Here is a 19,838-nt window from a genome sequence, read left to right as displayed (position 1 = left end):
CAAACTGTACATGTGGCACGCCTCCACCTGGCCTGCCCAAATTTCCATGTAAGTTTTAAATAATAGAAACACCTTCCCCTCAAAAATTCCCTTCCCTGCCTTCCCCTTATGTGTTTGTGTGGTGTATAATGCATATTATAGTTGTTCTTTGCCAAGTACAGTAGCCATGTGTATACCATCATCATTTTTTCTGTGTGTTTCAGCCAATAGACTAATATAGATACAGACGATTCATCAACAGGCAAAGTCCTGTATCATCTGTTAGTGGGGACTAATAGTTGCATGAAACATGCACGCACACAAAAATGCAACACCCATTTTCAAAGCACGATCTTGACATATTTTGTGTAAACTTACAGCCACCATAGAGCTGATAATAAACCCTAATACAGCTCTATGGTCACAAATAGGTTGTCATTTTTGCTAGATACAGGTGTACAAACAGTCAGCCCTCATAAATATGCAAGTCACAAGAAGTACAGGCAAAGCCAGGGACTTTGCCTGCTGTCTGTATATTATTAATCTATGTTTTCATGCCACCACGAGAAGTAGCAAAAAAAAATGTGCAAATAGATTCCAGTATAGATATACACAACTCAAAATGATTTAAAAAGGATCAGATGAGTGACATTTCATTCACTACTGTTCAGGCAACAGAGCACTTGCACTACTGAGTACTGAAGTCCTGTGACAATAATAAACAGGAGGACAAGTTAGTGTAGTGGTCTTCTCACTCGCTTCTCATGACTGCAGGTTAATTCCCTGTGTTGCCACATGTGAGTTTGGTTGCCGATCCATGCTCGTCCTTGCAGGTTTTCCTGCGGATGCTCCGGTTTTCCTCCTGCATCTAAAATTGGACCTCTTCCCATGTCCCTGTCCCATCATATCCGGTTGGCATCCCTTGAGCATTATTGGGCTTTGCCTGGCTTCGGTTGAATGTTATAAATAAAAAGTAAATAAACATTTTAGTCAGCTATATGAGAACAGAAAATAAAGAATGCAAATCAGGTTTGTCAGAGTCTGATCATTTAAAACAATTTGAGTTGTGTAGTATGATGGCAATAAGCTGTAAGATAGTGCAAGCAATATTGCAAACAGAAGTGTTATCATTAAAGTGGATCAAAACACTGTAACCTGTCATGAATGTTTGTTTAGTGTAGTTTTTTATACCATATTTGACCTATATAGTACCTGGATGCCTAATTGTATCATTTTAAAGGGATCCTTTACCAGTAACAAAAGTTGAACTGTGGATATTTTTCATGAATGTTGCAATACAGTATAAAGAAATATGAACCGTAGGACAGGTGTCTGAGTCATACAACTCAATGGCTTGATCATTGTCATATCTATCATAACTCAATACTCACACTGATTCTTGTTATTAGCTTGAGATGTAATATTTTGCAGTAAACCTTTCACGAGAGCGTATTTTAAGTATACATTGCTTATTTACTGTGTTGAAACACACTTGTCTCTGATTGATGAGGAGATCTGCTGTTGCCGAGTGAAAATTTATGAACTTTGCGCCAAACGCATTGTTAGATCTAACTTTGCAACATCACGGCACATCAAAGGTTTACAACAAAATATGACAAGTGATTATATGCCAGTACAATTGTGCTGAAAATGGACACTTAACCTAACCTAGTTGAGAAAAATCCACAAGAAGGGCTATTTACAGAACAGGCACTTATTAGGTCAAATAGAGCAAGCCAGTTGATATTCATCAAATGTCATCAGTCCCTGCACTATTTTGTGTGTCAGCAAAAAAAGTTGTTGTAGCAATCATATAATCTTGCACTGTAATAGCCAAAGTTGTAATCATCACACACTATGACTAGAAATAACATCCATTTGTGTCTGTGTAATTATGTGTAATTTTATGTAATACTACTATATTCATGATAATAAGCACATATATAATAGCAGCACAACAATTTCATCCCCCTGGCTTTAGCCATTATAAATATCCCCCTGGCTTTAGCCAAAAGGGAATCTTGCAATTGTGTATTTTTTGTGTGTATGTATGTGTAGCTGTATGCATGTTTGATTTTGGTTAAGTTTTTCCCCTATATTACCAGCTATATAATTGCTGACATGAACTATTTCAAACCAAAACATAATGACAGGCTTGATGAATATGTTACTTGATGAAGGAACTGTTGAAGAATGATGATTTCCGATATCAACATTCAGACATGCCCTCAATATAGACAAATCCGCCAAGCCACATTCCTACACCTCACTGGTGGCCATAGCTGGGGGCCTTCCATTCATTTTGCGCAACACCAGTATCATAGGCATGCAGCGTTTACCGCTCCCATGACGCTCAATTGCTACGTGCTCCGATGCGCTCGCAAGAGTGGGCGTCGGAGCTCGGATGGCCCCAATCTTTGGCCGACTTAATCCTGCCCATTACTTGGCTCGTCGGATTCGTCTTTACCAATAGCACATGCACTTGATGCAACTAAAGGTGTCGTGCACTTGAGGCATATTGATCTCTTGCCATGGGCACCATAAATTAAATGAAATATGCTGGGATGAATTATTGTCACAACACTTGAGCTACTTATTTCAAATTAGGTGCAAGGCTGATAAAGTTGAAATTGTAATTTTTCACATCATAAGTATTCTTTCAGATATACGCTGGCGAAGTTACATAATAATCGGATTAACTACCATAGCAATAGGTGAAAACTATTTTTGAATTATACTGTGCTGCACTGGTGCGTTCACGCGGTACCTCTGCATTGAACCATGTCATGCTGAAACTCGCACCTGTAAGATTAGTATCTTTGAAAAGACAGGTATTGTATTCAATCTATGATTACAGACATCCACAGGTGATGAGTTCAACCTGCTTGTAGTGCAGCGCAATATATTCAAAATTGTTTTCACCTATTGCTATGGTAGTTAATTAACCCTGGCCAATTCCATTTTGAAAAACATACTCCTTCTGTGGAAAAATTTTCTTAATCAGATTTCAAATGTAATAGCCGCTTAATTATGATTTTGGCAATGTGTTATTCCTACTAAGTTCACACTTATGAAACCATTTTTATACTACCACAAAGGGGTAGACACATGCTGACGATGGGATTAATTTCATTGTTTCTATTCTGTTTGCAGCCATACCCTGTGAGCCACCTTGTGAAAATGGCGGCACATGCCAAGATGGCATGTGTAAGTGCCCCATCTCTTACACGGGTCTCAGATGTGATGTACCAGTGGATGTAACACTCACCATTCAACCGTTGGATAAAGAGATCTTTGATGTTGGAGATGATGTGAAACTTGTATGTGAGGTGTCAGAGAACTCTCCATTTGATAGCCCAGTATGGTTGGATCCATTTGATAGTCCCATTGAATCAGGTGAGATATAACATATGGTATTTGCTCCTATTAATATCCGCCTCTAATAAATGCCCCTTACATCAAGTAACAATGACCAAAATGTGGAAATTGCCATGACATAGCATGTAGGTAAGCTTAAAACTGGCACTTCTTGTTCATCATGATCACCAAAGTAGCAGACCCAGCAGTAATTTGCGATAAAAATAATTTTAACGAAGTAAACCAGAAGTGACTTGTATATCGATGATTTTAAGCTTACTTTTTAAACTTTTCAAAATTCACTTGTAATAAATGCCCCTCCCCCATTTCAAACATGTCATGCCCCCAGGGGCATTTATTAGAGAGAATTAGGTATTTGTTTGGTTTGAGTGAGCAAACTATATTTTGCAGGGATTCCAATCCTATTCTGTAACAATAAGATAAGCCATTAATATGAGACTGAATGAATGTGTATCTACTTTTCCCATCAGGTATGGTGTACGATGCAATAGGTACACGTCAACCTTCAGAACATGCCACAGAGCTGCTGATATACAACATTCAGCCGTATGACTCCGGATCTTACACTTGTATGGTTGGAACACTCACACAGACAGTAACTGTAAATGTCAATGGAGAAGGTAATCAATAAATCAACCAGCCAATAATGATTGATAGATTATGATCTACTAATCAATCAATCATTAAGTAATCATCATTAGTCAATCTTGTTTTTTAATTTTTTTCAAACAAAAAATCAATTTGACGATGGTGAAATAATTAACGATTAACATGTTTTACAGAGACAAATTGAAAAACTATGCAGTACATGTACTTTCAATGTTTTAGTAGATAATAATGACATGAATTTGTAAAGCCATAATTTTCCCCTAATCTTACTGTAGCCAGAATGGGCAAGTTATGAGGAGAATCCTACACATATACCATATGTTTGTGTACCATACAGCTCTTATGGCCAAGTATGTAGCAGAGGTTTATCTGCAGGAATTATAATTAATCTTTTATCCTTTGTTTTGTATGCAGCCTCCTCTTGTGATCCAGTATGCAGGAATGAAGGAGTTTGTTTGAATGGTGCCTGTGCCTGTCCTGAAGGATGGGAAGGAGATATCTGTGAGACACCAGGTAATCAATAGTAAATATGAACTGCAAAATGATATCAGTGAAAATATGTTTGAAATGCATTTGTTGGTAGAATTGTGTGGCACACAATTGAGGATTGACATAGGAATCACAATTCTCAAGCATAGGCGGCGGAAGCAGGGGGTGACTCCCCCCTAGATATCATAAAAGAAGAAAAAATAGAGCAATAATTGCCCTGTACATTTGCCTTTTAAGAAGGAAAAAGACTGTCTTGTGGGCCTAAATAAGGTAAAATTGCAATATATTGCTAGCTTCGTGCACACAGGTCCACAAAATAGCAAAACACACCTCATTTGAGGCTAAAATGGTCTGAAATTGTAGATCTGAGCAAACCCGGAACTAAAAATGTTCGTCCCCTGACCTCCATAAATTTTAATGCTTCCACCTCCACTGTTCTTGAATACATCAATCTTCAAGAATTCTTTGACCATCTGAACACACCTATGGACATTATCATCCCTCTGTAACAAATAGTGACAACATAAAACACAGTTGCTATAAATGGTCATCATAGTTGAATCAAGGATGATATTTTGGTTATATTTCAGTTGGTGGTTACATTGAAATTATTCATCCTGAGAATCAGGTGGTAGCAGTGGGCAGTGACATTTCATACCTTTGCCGTGTTGTCAGCGGTGACCACTTCATCTACCATCCACAGTGGATGCGCAATAGTATAGAGATAGAGACCTCAGAAAATGGTAAGTGTACAAATAAAACTGATGCTATAATGGGCTAATTCCTTAACTGAAAGCAATCAATGGATGGAAGCAGGCAACAAAGGAAGAAAGATAAAGGCATATGTGACCCGTTCTGACAAACCAAGAACAAGTCACATTTTTGACATTTCATGATTTGAATAAAAATGTCAGCATGTGACAATAAGCTTTAAAATAATACCAAAATTATATACATCGCATCAATACTTTTCAAGATATAGATAATTTTTTTAATGATACCTTGGTATTTTTTGCTAAATTGCTATTCTGAGTAATGGACTAATTAGTTTCCTGCTTTGCACAGGATTTAATATGGATTATCATAGTTCAACTGTCAATTATTGATTAAATAAACCTCTTTTTAATAAGTACTTTCAAGGATTTGAAAGTCCACCAAGGTCAAATATCATGATATTAAGAATTCCAAAATTTGATTTTTTTTTTTAATGGGAATGTCATCTTTGAAGGCCTATAACTCAAAAACCATGCCTGGCGACTTGTTCCAGGTTTTGTTGGAGCTGGTCACATATATAAACAAAAGAAAGAAAACAACAAAAGAGTAACGGAAAAAAGAAGTGAAAAAAAATATTTGCAAGTTGGCTTGCATAGCAATAATCAAATCCCATATTTTTTTATCCAGGTGGCGATCGTGTTAGTTCAGAAGTTGTATCAGATTTAGCTACAAGTCTGCAAATCTTCTCAGTGACCATGGATGATCTTGGTCTCTATTACTGTGTAGCTAGCCCACTAGCTGTGCCTCTGGACATCTCTATCACAGGTATGTATGTGTCAATCAGGTGTGCTGAGGCATGTTGAGTCAGTTGTAAAAACATTATATACAGGTGTTCTTATAAAGAGAAGAGGCTCACACTCAAACATTACACACTAGCACACAAGAGAAATGGTTAGAGCATTGGACGCACTATCTGAAGGTCTGAGGTTCAAGTCCCCCAAACAAGCAGGAGTTTTTCCTCCTTCTTATCTGCCTATGCATATTATATTCCCATTGTAATTTCATGTTATAATGTGCCAGTGTGTGATGTGTGGTTCTTATTTCTTGTGGTTATTTTGTCACACAAAATGGAAATAAACAGTTCCAGAAACAATATTAAGTCAAGTTTTGATAGCATAATCCATCTTCTGCAAGTTAGACTCATATGTGACCCGGCAGCACAAACGAGCCGTAAATTCCCTAAATTGTATTCTGAGTTATGGTGTAAAATGTATACGAAGGTCGTTAAGATTCATCGGTCACTTAAGCTGGCGCGACATCTGTCTGATTTTGATAGTCACAACACCAATCAATAATCCTATTATTGAAGTGGATAATAAGCTTCTACCTTAGATGGCTATAGAACTTTTAATAGCTCTGGTCTTTGTTTGCTTTTGCTAAATCCTTTTCAAGTGGTGGGTTATTTGTATAGGTATGCATAACCAACAATTAACAATGAGCGAACCTTCTTAAACCTCGTTGACTTGGGGATGATTTGAAATGACCGCCAATTATGACTGTTTGATATTTATTGCCAGCAATGTGGAAAAAGAGACACACATAGAAAGAAAAAAGCTATAATTTTGTTGAAGGAGCAAAGTTTAACTAACCATAACTCCGCTTCCGGATATCGTTTGAAGTCAAATGATATACCATTTTTAAGTTTATGATGTTTATTTTTTAAACACGAAATAAAACAAAATTGACCGGGGGATGAATTTACGGCTCATTCGTCGTGGACGGTCACATATTACAAATCACAAGCAAAAATTATTAATGAAATGGTCATGTTTAAGTTAAGCAGTTCCTGATTCTTATTTTAAATAAAACTGTTGAAGTGTCAGATTAAATTGCCTATAATATTTGGGGTTTGAAATAGACAGAAGTCTTTGTCACTGGAAAGCCCATTATTTTTTGAAAATTTGGTACCAGGATCTCATTTTTGCTCAAAATTGAGACACGGTAGGGTTGCACTGAGCCCTGGAAATGTGATGTCTATTGATATTATCAATGCAAAAAAATGACAGCTTACAGAATTTTAGTTCCTATGTATGCCCGGACAACCTGATGAATTTCAGAACTGTTATTCTTCTTTTCCGTAAATTATATACTTAGTAACTTATTTTACTTAAACAGGTTGTGAGCCTCCATGTTTGAATGGTGGCAGTTGTGTTACTGGTGTATGTAGATGCCCTGAAGGCCTGGCGGGATCCATTTGTGAAAATCCTGGTAAGAACCTTTTGCACAGTCCAGTGTACATACAGTGATAAGCTTATTCAAGTATTAGTATATTTATAGGCAGTATTAGTGATCCTTGCAAAACCTAAAATATTTGAATTTTGTAGGAATAGATTTAAAAGTGAAGGATCTGTCTATGCAATTCTCATGAAAGGGGTGTGGTCTAATTTTTTTCATGTTCTGTATTTCTATCTTACTTTGAGGCCTACCATTAAAAAAATATGTTTCCAAAGTTTGAGTTGTATTGTATTGCTCCAGTGGTTTTGATATGTGGAGCAAAAATGTGTACAGCAATGCCCCATAGGATTGTACGTATTTCCGGTTGTAGTTACCACAATTCACCTTATTTTTGTTCACATCATCTAAATGAAACATATCTCTGGTGTTAAATTTAACTGGGGTAATGAAAAAAAAAATGAAAAATACCAAAATCTCAGTTTGGATGAAGAAATATGGGAGATTAGGTTGTTGATTGGGTCACACTCCTTTAAGAATGTGTGAAAGAAATTGACAGAGAAGGTAAAAAGCAACAGTTCTGACAAAATGTGAAGATCCATTCAAGGTCATGTAGCTGCAAGTGTATAAGCAGAATCCTCCAACATTGACAACTAAAATGTCCAATGTTATGCTTATTATAGCATTTATATCACTAGCAGAGTATGTGTGTTAATGTAATTATTTTCTTTGTGGCTATGTATAACTGTGTATAGGCCTAACTGTGATCATTTTGTTGATATGAATAAAAGGGCATCAAAGCACTGCGCCCTGTGGAACACAAAAAAAAAGAGTATGTTAGCACAACTTTCAAATTTGTGTTAGATTTTCTACTTTTGGTAATCACTAACAGTGTCTTTAACACAGCTTTGCTGTATCAGCCAATGAGACTGATATGATCCATTTACATATTAATTGTTCATATTTAAGTTGGAGATATTAACAGGGTGGCCAATTAATTTGCTCATTTCAGTTGAAGGGTTCATCGTAGTGACCAAGCCAGAAGACCAGACCCTATGGGTAGGACAGAATGCCAGCTTTACATGTGAAGTACCTGATACTAGTTCCTATGGCAACCCAGTGTGGTGGAATAAGAGAGGACAACCTGTCTCACCGTTACTACTTGGTAAGATTTTACAAAATTGAATTTAGTTTTGTATAGATCATTTGATCAGGGGTGGATTGGCTTGTTGAAACAGTTGATGAAGTATCACTCAATTGTCTGTGTAAATTGAATGGCTAATTCACCCCCTAAACATGTTTAAAAACCACTATATTCATAAGGATGTGGTTGGAAAACGGCTTAACCTATACACACAGAACTTTCTGTCAGGCCAGCCCACTATATCCTTATATGGTATGCTGAAAAGAAATTCTTTGTGTTGATTGATCGGTAATTAACATACAGTCAATAAGGAGAGTGTTTGATGGTGACTAGTAACCTGGTTGAGAGGGATAAATGTTGTGGTCAATTACAGGTTTAGTAAATAAATGATGAGTCTGAAAGGGAATATTTTTTTAATTTTGGATTGTTTTGTCAAACTTGGGTTTAAAAATAACAAGCGATTACAGTTTTGCATTTGAACACCAGAAGTACAATAGCTGATGACTGTAGCGATATAACTACTTACACTTCTTTGTTTGATCTTGCATGAGTTTGCTTAATTCTATTGTATTATTTTCTTGTCCAGGTGCACCCATACAGAGACGTGTGTTTACAGAAGAGATGTCTCCATACTCAACTCGTCTAACAATCACTGATCTTAAACTTGACGACACTGGTACCTATGCATGCGAAGTAGGACCTACATCATACAATCATGTTATCACTGTGATTGGTAAGTATCTGCATACATGTATAGAAATAATTTCAGTCTAGATGCTACTGGCACCTTTGTGATCTAAGTCATGGCAACTGCAATATCACAGTGATTTTAAAATTCCCCATACTTAACACATTTTTAAAGTTCTGTTTACACTATTGACTCTAATGACACTTCCTGCATATTGTTCTAGGTAGGATTAGGCCAATGTTCACTGGAGGGGCATGAAAACTAGCTCTACGGCCTTGTTATATTCATTTTTCAGAGTAAAATACTAATACCTATTTCAATGCATCCAAATGTCCAGAGAAATTAGTATAATAGAATATGCTAGTAAAGACACACATTTTGTCCTATGATATAAAAGTTTACTAGAATGTTTTTCACACACTTACTTTTCTTATTATTCATGTCAGCGCCTACATGTGAACCAGCCTGTCAAAATGGAGGTAATTGTGTTGCAGGAGTATGTCAATGCCTAGAAGGTCTTACTGGAAAACAGTGTGAAGAAATGGGTAGGTAGAACAGGGCATCAGGTTTGATGTGGTATGGCACAGAATAGTTAACAGTGTGAAGAAATGGGTAGGTAGAACCGGGCATGAGGTTTGATGTGGTATGGGACAGAATAGTTAACAGTGTGAAGAAATGGGTAGGTAGAACCGGGCATGAGGTTTGATGTGGTATGGGACAGAGTAGTTAACAGTGTGAAGGTATAATGATAATGTTTTAAACTACTGCATGACTTATCTACACTAAAATAGATTGATATCATCTTATGTAAATCTTCCAATTCCCCATTTTGTTGTTTTCTTTTTCAGTACCAGGATATGTTGTAGTCATCCAACCTGATGGTCAGATTCTGAATCTGGGGACTGAAGCCACATTCACATGTCAAGTTGAGGCAGGTAGCCCTTACACCGATCCTGTATGGTTTGATCCAAGAGGAAGAGAGATTACAGATTTTGGAAGAGGTTAGTTGGTAGTGTAATCATTTCTTGCTTACGTAGTACAATTAGAATAAGAATTGGACATGATTTTTATAAGAAATTACAGCATTATCTTGTCTACTTTTTGTTTTTATACAGGTTTTATGTTGGGAAGATTGATTATGCTTAAATAAACCTTTCTTGAACATCATAGGCTCACAAGAAACATTGAATGTTTCTTGTCACTGACATTGTATGAAGGGTTTAAACTAAAACAAGATCAAATGTATCAATTCTATTTGTACAGGTGATGTCCCACGTCTAACCTCCCAGGCCATCTCAAGCCGTGCTACACGTCTGAGCGTATTAGGTCTTCAAATCTTAGACTCTGGTACATATACATGCTCTGTAGGACCTATACAATACCAGTACACCATTGTGGTCAGAGGTAAGTGTGACAGCCATAGTCATAGTCACAGATATGACTATGACACGTGCTATAGTAATCATAATAATGATAAAGATAATAGTCTTGTAATGATGATGATGTTGAAGACGACATCACAAATCCAAGTTTTTTTTCAACTCTCAATACCTGCTAGCTATAGACTTTTTCAGCAGCTGATCATGTGTCATGTGCGGTAAAGAAAAACATTACAATGTATCTTATTGTTTAAAGTTCCAAGGAACTCAACCATTGCACTTGTAATTTTATACATCAGGTGGTTTTGGAGATGGGTCTAAAGGTTTCATATATTTTTAATATATGAAATATGCCATGGGCCTAATTCAAGAACAACAGAGCCACTAATACTTGGGATTGTTTTTGTCCAATTCCTCTGATATGCACCAAGCAAAATATCAGAGAATTGAAGAGATTCGTTATACATCTTAACTATATTCAACCTGCTCCAAGTATCCGTTACAGGAGTTCATCAGCAAAAAGTTGTCTCTCTGCTTTGCCTCTTTTGCTACTTTTACGTAATCACCCAGAAAAGTAAGTTCCAGCAATCGCTTGTTCAAATTTTGGCTAATGGCTGATTCCAGTTTTTTAACAAACAATTATAATAAATCCCTGATTCTTTTCGAATGCAGACATGAGGTGCAATTTGTTGTCAGCATTGGTTTTTTTTTAAATTTCTCTCTGGGGATAATTGTTTAATCATATAACTGTTATGTTCTAAATCATTGTTGCTCTATCTATCTGATCAGTGCCAGAATGTGAGGAGCCCTGTCGGTTTGGTGGCACCTGTGTGAATGGAAAGTGTTCTTGTGTTGAAGGTTTTACAGGAAAGTTCTGTCAAGAACTAGGTAGGTATTGAATCTAAAATTAAATAACAATCATGGATGATTAACTTCAGGCTAAATCAAATTACACAATTCACCACCAAGGATTTAATGATTATTATGATTCAGTGGTCATAAATGGAAGAACTGAATTGGAAATAAAGATGGGTCTGTATCATGTGTTTTGAAGATCATAATAATCCAATAATCTTAGGTCCGTCTTGGATTTTGACACTAAGGTATAGGTATGTTAGTGTCATAGACCAGATGGGAAGACCTCTTTTGGCCTATGCACTACTGCGCTCGCCTTTTCACCACAGGATCGTGGGTTTGAGGCTCAGCATTGACTCGCAGATAGCTTAGGATACTTCAATGACTTTATGCCTGATGGCTGGGTGGTTTTTAACAATACTAGCGGGAGACCCGCGCTTCGCGCGGGTCCCCGCTAGTTGAGTAAACGGGAGCGGTTAGTAAACGGGATTGGATAGTAAACGGGACTGGTTAGTAAACATGGTAAACGGTGATGATATATCATGCTGTCTTGGTGTAGATTATTCATCCAGTAATAATCAGATGTTGATCATGTTAGCTCCTGTCATGTATAAAAGCTAAACGTTTATTTAAGTGAATATCCAGATCTGTGCATGATAATGTTGTTACAAACTCAATCCCCGTCACATTTATTTTGCAATTCTGTCACCCAATGACCCCCTTTTTTCACCAGCTTACACCCAATTACCCGCTTTTTAAATAGAAATTTACACCAAATCTGCAAATATTTTAGGCGCTTCGTGCGCATTTTGAAAAAAATTAACATTTTTGTAGCAATTTCAGTTTCAAAAAGGCAAATTTTCACAAAACGTTGCTCAGAAAGTTATATTTTACGGTTAATGGCACTTTTAGCGTTCTCACACATTTTCTTGGAGCCCCACTGAACGACCCCATTTTTGACCATAATCGCCTTCGATAGACCCCTAGTGTCATACTCCGGTAGTTACAGGTACGATACTTTCATATTCGAGTGCGCTCCCCCCCGTGCACCCTCCATCAGACACCCTCCCTCCGCGTATAGATAAGAAGTGCCACTTTGGGACATCCGATAACAATAATCAAAGTAGTCGCAAAATGGCTTCAATTGGGTCTTTTTGATTTTTTTAGGCCTACTCAGAGGGCCACATCCCCCTCAGATACACTTACGTTTTAAACGATGATAACAACATTAGTGTCAAAATGGTGCTTCAATTGAGCCTTTATTTTGATTTGCTTTTGAAATACTCAGCCCCCCCCCCCCAGACACCCACTGTGTATATGGATAAAGAAATGTCCGTTTTGGCTTCTGTTTTGGACACCTGTACACTTTAAAGCAATGATAACAACAAAAACGGCCCCCGAAATGGCTTCGATTAGGCCTAGGCCTTTATTTTGATCAAGTGTCCAATTCTGAGTGGACACCCCCCCCCCCCTCAGACAACCCTCTGCAGCGCGCGACTTATCTACGGCGCGCGACCTATAAACCTAGACGCAGTACGTGTCAGGGTGCGTGACACGCCACTAATCGCGCGCGTGCATTTGACACGTTTTTGGTCATGACCTGAGCCGTAAGGTTATTGACCTCAACGGCCTAGCAACCGACCATTTTTTTTGTTATTTCCATAGTGATTGAATAGTTTTGCAAAAATGAACGTCAGATGGTTTAATGGAAATATGTACCCGAGCAATGTACGAAAAAATCAGAGCTGAAAGCGAAAGCATCTCGGAGCCTGCTTCTGGACAAGATTTAGCGACTTCCTTTTATTTATATAGATGACAAGCTGCAACTAATATGTTTTAATAATTTATGATCTTCCATTGTATCGGGAGTCACAGGTGATAATTGTTCAACCGAAAATAGGTCTTGAATGTACTGCTATTTTTGTTGCTCTTCAGATTTCAGTATCCGTATCAACCAGGGTCCAGACCAAGCACCATACGTAGGAGAAGACATTCAGTTTGAGTGTGAAATTGATGAGAAGAGTCCCTTTGTGAACCCAGTATGGTATAATCCATCAGGAGAGACTGTCTTGGCACCAGAAGCTGGTAAGAATTGGATAGGATAATGGGATATTCCACTTGAAATACATACACCCCCTGTGGAAAAGATAACCTTAATCTCCCACACAGGGGGTGTGAATTTCAAATGGGGTTACTTGAAGGGGTGATTCCATTTAAAATCTACACTCCCTGTATGGGTGATTAAGATCATGTCTTCCATAAGGGGTGTATGGATTACAATTGGAATAGCCAAATGAGTAAAATGAGAAGATTCAGTGATGCAAACTTAATGTTACTGGGTGAAGCAGAGATATGGTCTGGGAACAGGGTTTCGAATTCAGTCAATTTTTTGGCATCGCAGTTTGTGCTATGCAAAACACATGTTTGCATAGCAGTATAGCACTTTTAGCTATGCATTTTGGAAAAGTGCATAGCAGTTTATGGAAATTGCATCGCATTTTGCGATGCGATACCGTCGAATTCGATCGCTGTCTGAGCACTTACCTTGTGTGAAGTGTCATTCTTGGTATAGCACTGAACCCAATATCAAAGTGATCATACCACTAAGCCATTCTTAGATATTCATAACCTCATTAATAAACGCGATGCGTGCGATCCAATCATATTTTATTATTTGTGAAAACGCGAACGCAAATCGAGGTCATTAATATCTCACAATTGACCGCAAAATGCGTAATTGTTCCAATGTCGCACACAATTGACTTCCGCGTGCTCCGTATTGTCGTCCAACAAACTGCTTGTGCGCTGGCTGCCGTATTTGGATTATGCGCTACCATATTTGCACAGATTCTGATACGCACTTTTGTTATTGGTCGTCTTGTTTTAGCCTGATCGATTTTGGAAAAGGAAGATGTAAAATTGTTTATTTTACAAACTTTTGAGAAAATTTTGTGCTATTTTGTGTAGTTAAAAGATCAAATTGACGGTTATGAATGAGGTTAATAACTTTGCATCGGTAATATATCGGGCATTGTGAAAAATCTAAACATTTTGCTTTGGACCTCGGAATATCCTCGGGGCTACGCCCTCGGGATATTCCTCGGTTCCAAAGGCAAAATGTTTAGATTTTTCACAATGCCCTCCAAATAACCGATGCGCGCAGTTATTAACCTCTAAATATAATATGATGTTTTAAGATGGGTAATAATGATCAGTCCAATCAACTTCACAATGAATAAAGAATGCTTCACTAGTTTCTCGTACAAAATAGACCCACCCCATGTGGATAGTGGAGCAGTCCGCATTTGCGATCAGTGAATGGATACAATACACAAGTGCAAGTATGCACTCACTGACTATATGCAAGATTTTTGCCAGTAAAGTACTGGTATTCTTTCTTTTTCTAATACGGACATAATTATTGATATGATAACACTGGATGTTATGTATCAGTTCAGGTAGTGCATGCTTGTATTTTATTTGTCCATCTTAAATCAAGATTGTTGGAGCAGTACTTCAGATGACATTCTTCAAACAATTATCAGTCTTTTTCCATCATCTGGGTACAAATTGATTTATGAAGGATCAAATGCTGAAGGTACCCAAAAAGGCCTGAACCCAAAAGATGGAAGGAATATGACGTCACGATCACATGGACTACCTCTACTATTTATATCCCTTTGTTTTACAGGAGGCACTCAGCATATGAATGTTGAAATAATTAGCACCTATTCTACCAGACTTGTTATTAACAACTTACAAGAGACAGACACAGGAGCATATGTGTGCAGTGTGGGACCTATAAGGACATCATTCCCACTTGTTGTCAGACGTAAGTATGATTGAACAAGTCTAATAATGTCTGACCCAATCTTTATCTGCATCAAAACAATATATTGCAATATATGTGATTTATAGTGCGCTACACACAGGCACAACGCCTAGACGTTGATCCACAAGCCTCAGCACACTTTACAGAGTTTAAGAATTAAATCTAATACTGGAACTTACTTTTTTTAAAACTATTGCGATGTTGCGTCTGTTACCACCAGTATTAAATTTAATTCCAAAACTTTGTTTGAAACTACTGGATGACTAAGAACATTCACTCATATTTCATCTGCATCCTTTCTTTATGATAGTAATAAGTCAAGAAGGCACATTAAAGTGTCTTTTAAGGCAATAGGTTTGTATTTGGCATTGTTATGACTGCAGTTTGAAATATATTGACATGTTGACTTGATCAATAGCTAGTTATATTATGTAAAAATCGCAGACTCCTAATTTACAGCAGAAATGTGTCACAAAACATGGTTCAAAATAACATTACTGAGCTGGTAAGTAATTATTCTTATAATTTATATTTACATTTTGTATTATTCCTTACAGAACCAGAATGCAGACCTTCTTGCCTCAATGGTGGTTCATGCATAGGTGGTCAATGTCTCTGTTTGGATGGATTCACTGGGCAAGCTTGTGAAGTGTCAGGTAAGTGATGGTTGGGACATGTTGCATTTCAAGTGCCTTGCCAGGGCAAGAAATCTTATACTTCAGCTCTGTATAGAAGTTAAGAGAGATATTAGTCACTTTTTTGAATCCCAAGTGTCATCAGATGTGTTAAACTGCTTACACAAGACTATGAACCAGCCCCATAGCAATGACGTATTTGAGGGAATCCCAAATTAAGACTTTTTGAGGGGGAATTGGTATGTATGTAAAGATTATTGTTACCTTGCGAAATCGACTTTTATAAAACAGATACCTTTTGATTGATTTGGATGGGGGTGTTGCCCCAATGAATGGTTTGTATTACAGATCTTAGATGTTATCACATGATTGAAGTCAAATATAATTGTCTTTTAATCTCTTTAACCATCTCAATGGGTATTTGCTACCATGTTTATAGTGAAACTTTATAAGGAACAGTTTTTCAGTATTGACATTCCCTCTAATTGTGACACAATTGTTAATTTCTTTCATAGTTCGTCATCCATTTGTGATCCTCATTACTGGATCTACTGAGAGACCTACTGAGAGTGATGATGTCAATTATGTATGCCAAGTACCAGGTGGTAGTCTTGATGGCAGTCCTATATGGGTAGGACCTGATGGACAGGCAATCAACACCTTAGAAAATGGTAAGTGCAAAAGACTACACTGTATATAACCTAACTATTACTAATATCATTTTGAATTTATGATGCTTCAAGTGATGTTATGTGCAAAATACCTCTGTGCAACACCACCAGAGATTTGTTGCAGTGCATCAAGTAGTAGAGAACATCATCAGGAGACCAAAGATGGGCGACATCTCCTATTCAGCCATGAACCTACAAAATGTTGGTTCAAGTCTAGGAAAAACTTGCAAAAAGTTGGTTCAAGCCTAGGAAAAGCTTCCTCAATGAAGTTGAAATATCTGCTAAAGCTGAAGGTACCAGAGTTGCCGTATGGTAAAAGAAGCTATAGCCAATCTTCCAGCAACAACGTCTACGCCAGTAAGTGCCAAAGAAGAACTCTGGTGCTGATTCGAGCCGAGCTGAATGGAAATGCCTCAACAGACTGAGAGCTGGTATTGGCTGATGTAAAGTGAATCTCAAGAATTGGGGATATCTAAACACCAGAGATGTGATTTGTGTATGTGGCACTTGGTGCAAGAATGCAAAGCTTAGAACTTTGCAGAGAACAATGATATTGCTAAGAATTGTTTCCAACTCTGGCTGAAACACTATCTAGCATGTGTGGACATAAGAAGAAATGTGCAGAATCACATATTCACATGGGTATTGCTCTCATTAATTACTTGAGTGGTGTTATTATGATTGATTCAATTATGCTGTAACCACAAACAGCTCACATAATTATGATTTAATTATGGGAGCTGCAGATGTAGATCAAGATAGGTTGCATCAACTGGAAAGTGATATATTTGAGTTTGTTTTGGTGAATGTATGTTGAGATATAATTTGCTGGTTTTGTTTGATTGACAGGTGGCAATCCTCGTCTGTATACTTCCATTTCAACTGATAGTGCTACAAGACTTGTCTTCAAGCAGATCACCAGACAAGATGCAGGCAACTATTCATGTGTAGTAGGACCAGATAGAGCTGATCTCAACTTTGTTGTGCACAGTAAGTAATCAAATTAGCATAGCTATACTTGTGTAGTAGGACAAAATACAGCTCATCTTAACTTTGTTGTGCACGGTAAGTAATCAAATTTGACTCTTGTAACCAAATTTAATGACAATCAATATTTTCACCCACAAGTTTATTATTCCTGAGTTTACCAGCATTTTCTTTTCCATTTAATTAATGATTTTGGGCCTGCAACCTGCATTTATGATCCCTGCTGCATACATTGTATATTATTTGTATTGATAACTTGCAGCACTCATAGAGCTCATACATTGCCTACAAAAAGTTTCTCAATATGCTTTACAAAAATGGGAAAACCGGGCAAGATTGTTTACAGTATCAAAACATAACAATATCAAAACACGATTGTAAGTTCATAGGTGCTGGTGATAAACAATTTCTGGAAGTTTAAACTGACTTTCAGCACCAAAATTCACTAACCTTGAATTTTCGATGTGTGACACACATCCTCATCAGAAGAAGTCTGATGAGGATGTGTATAACACATCAAAAATTCATGGTTAGTGAATTTTGGTGCTGAAAGTCAGTTTAAACTTCTAGAAATATCAAAACCATTAAGTGAAAAATAATGATACATAATTGTGATCACCTAATTGATTTACTAGTTCATAATAAAGTAATTTATTTCAGAATATTGCAATTGAGAAAGTTGTTGACATATATTATTTCAGCTGAACGATGTGAGACCGACTGTGCTAATGGTGGTGTGTGCATCCAAGGTATCTGTCAATGCCGTGATGGAGCCTCGGGAAGCTTCTGTCAAAATATTGGTAAGTTATACAGAAGCTATTTTGAATTTCTCATTTATAGATAATGAAGGAAATGTTATAATGAATATTGATTGAAAATCGAGTAATGTGTTTTCCAATCAAGAGGAATTTAAGTGAAAAGTTTGATCTTCTTTGCAAAATCTACAGTGGAATTTTTTTTGAAGAAAATTGATACAATAGCATCCATTATAATGACTGATCAATTCTTTGGAGTACGGATCAAGAGTGTTCGTGTTTTGCACATATTTGATATAATGGCTCTGTATACCAGTAATATTTTCCCTCTCAAATGTTTTATTCCAAATTAAATGTTTTGTATATCAATATCAGCATTGATTCAAATTATTTCAAATATGATAACATAAACATAGCAACAAGTATTTATATGCCCCTTTGCCAAGAGAAAAGAAAACCAAAAAATGCAAAAATACTAAAATGTCATCAACAATTTGATTTCAGTTGAAGGCACTGCAAGTTTGAAGATACGCATACTGAAAGGCAAGCCAATCATTGGAGATGATATCCGCTATGTGTGCCAGATAGATGGAGAAACAGACCTAGTGCGACCACGCTGGGTTGCACCTGATGGCCGGGTCCTACAGAGAGCTGTCAAGGGTAAGTCACACATTTATTGTACATGATATATATTAGACAAATGTCTAACCATTCTTTTATGTACTTGTTTTCACAAAATTATATTGTTCAACACTGGCAACACTTATATCACAGAGAGTGTATACTACATCTTTTAGAAAGTTGTACTCAAATATAGACTTGACATGATCAAGGGGAGTGAGTCGGATGTCGCTAATATTGTTTTTGAGATATTGGCAAAAACAGTGTTCAAATTCTTTTATTTTATATTGTTTTCAGCCATTAATAAATTGCTCATAACTCGGTAACCAGATGTCCGATTTTAATGGGATTTGCATCAAAATGTAGCATTTGTAAACTGCCAGAAAATGATGGAAAAAACTTCCAATTGAAAATTGACGACATGTGACTCATTCCCCTTGATCATGTCACATATGGCAAATGGAAAACATTACAGACCAGTGTAACTTGTTTGCATGGTTTTAAGGATTCCCATTTTGCCATCAGCTTATTCCCATGCAGATTCTGAGTGTAAATGCAATAGGCTATGACTCCTTAAATTACATATGCTTACATGGGCACATACTCACACAGGCACCACCTACATGTACTCTTGATTCCATAAAAATACACCACTAATGTTTTCAGGTTATAAAAATATTATCCTGTTTTGCCAAATGAAACCACACATAAAGATCCCTGCACCCATACATGTCACATACAAACTCACCCAAAAATTCTTCATATCTAACCGTGGACCTTGCACATTCAAAGCTAAGCTGCAGACCGTGGACCCATCGACTTATTACTATCCAACTGAAACCAGAATTTACACTGGCAAACAAGATGTGC

General features: G+C 37.1%; 1 protein-coding gene across 1 annotated transcript in view; it reads left to right on the top strand.

Annotated features, from left to right (window-relative positions):
- Nucleotides 1-19,838, top strand: part of LOC140169391 (uncharacterized) — a 319,476-nt gene that overhangs the window by 214,358 nt on the left and 85,280 nt on the right. The window contains 19 exon segments of the mRNA XM_072192648.1: nucleotides 3,133-3,375; nucleotides 3,828-3,977; nucleotides 4,381-4,479; nucleotides 5,046-5,198; nucleotides 5,857-5,994; nucleotides 7,345-7,437; nucleotides 8,414-8,566; nucleotides 9,132-9,278; nucleotides 9,680-9,778; nucleotides 10,082-10,234; nucleotides 10,497-10,637; nucleotides 11,402-11,500; nucleotides 13,403-13,552; nucleotides 15,159-15,299; nucleotides 15,857-15,955; nucleotides 16,450-16,605; nucleotides 17,455-17,595; nucleotides 18,294-18,392; nucleotides 18,852-19,007. Coding sequence (XP_072048749.1) covers nucleotides 3,133-3,375; nucleotides 3,828-3,977; nucleotides 4,381-4,479; nucleotides 5,046-5,198; nucleotides 5,857-5,994; nucleotides 7,345-7,437; nucleotides 8,414-8,566; nucleotides 9,132-9,278; nucleotides 9,680-9,778; nucleotides 10,082-10,234; nucleotides 10,497-10,637; nucleotides 11,402-11,500; nucleotides 13,403-13,552; nucleotides 15,159-15,299; nucleotides 15,857-15,955; nucleotides 16,450-16,605; nucleotides 17,455-17,595; nucleotides 18,294-18,392; nucleotides 18,852-19,007 — 2,610 coding nt within the window.

Source organism: Amphiura filiformis, chromosome 14, assembly GCF_039555335.1.
Source record: "Amphiura filiformis chromosome 14, Afil_fr2py, whole genome shotgun sequence".
Taxonomy (NCBI): domain Eukaryota; kingdom Metazoa; phylum Echinodermata; class Ophiuroidea; order Amphilepidida; family Amphiuridae; genus Amphiura; species Amphiura filiformis.
Note: the sequence above shows the minus strand (reverse complement) of the source record. Positions and strands in the feature narration are given on the sequence as shown.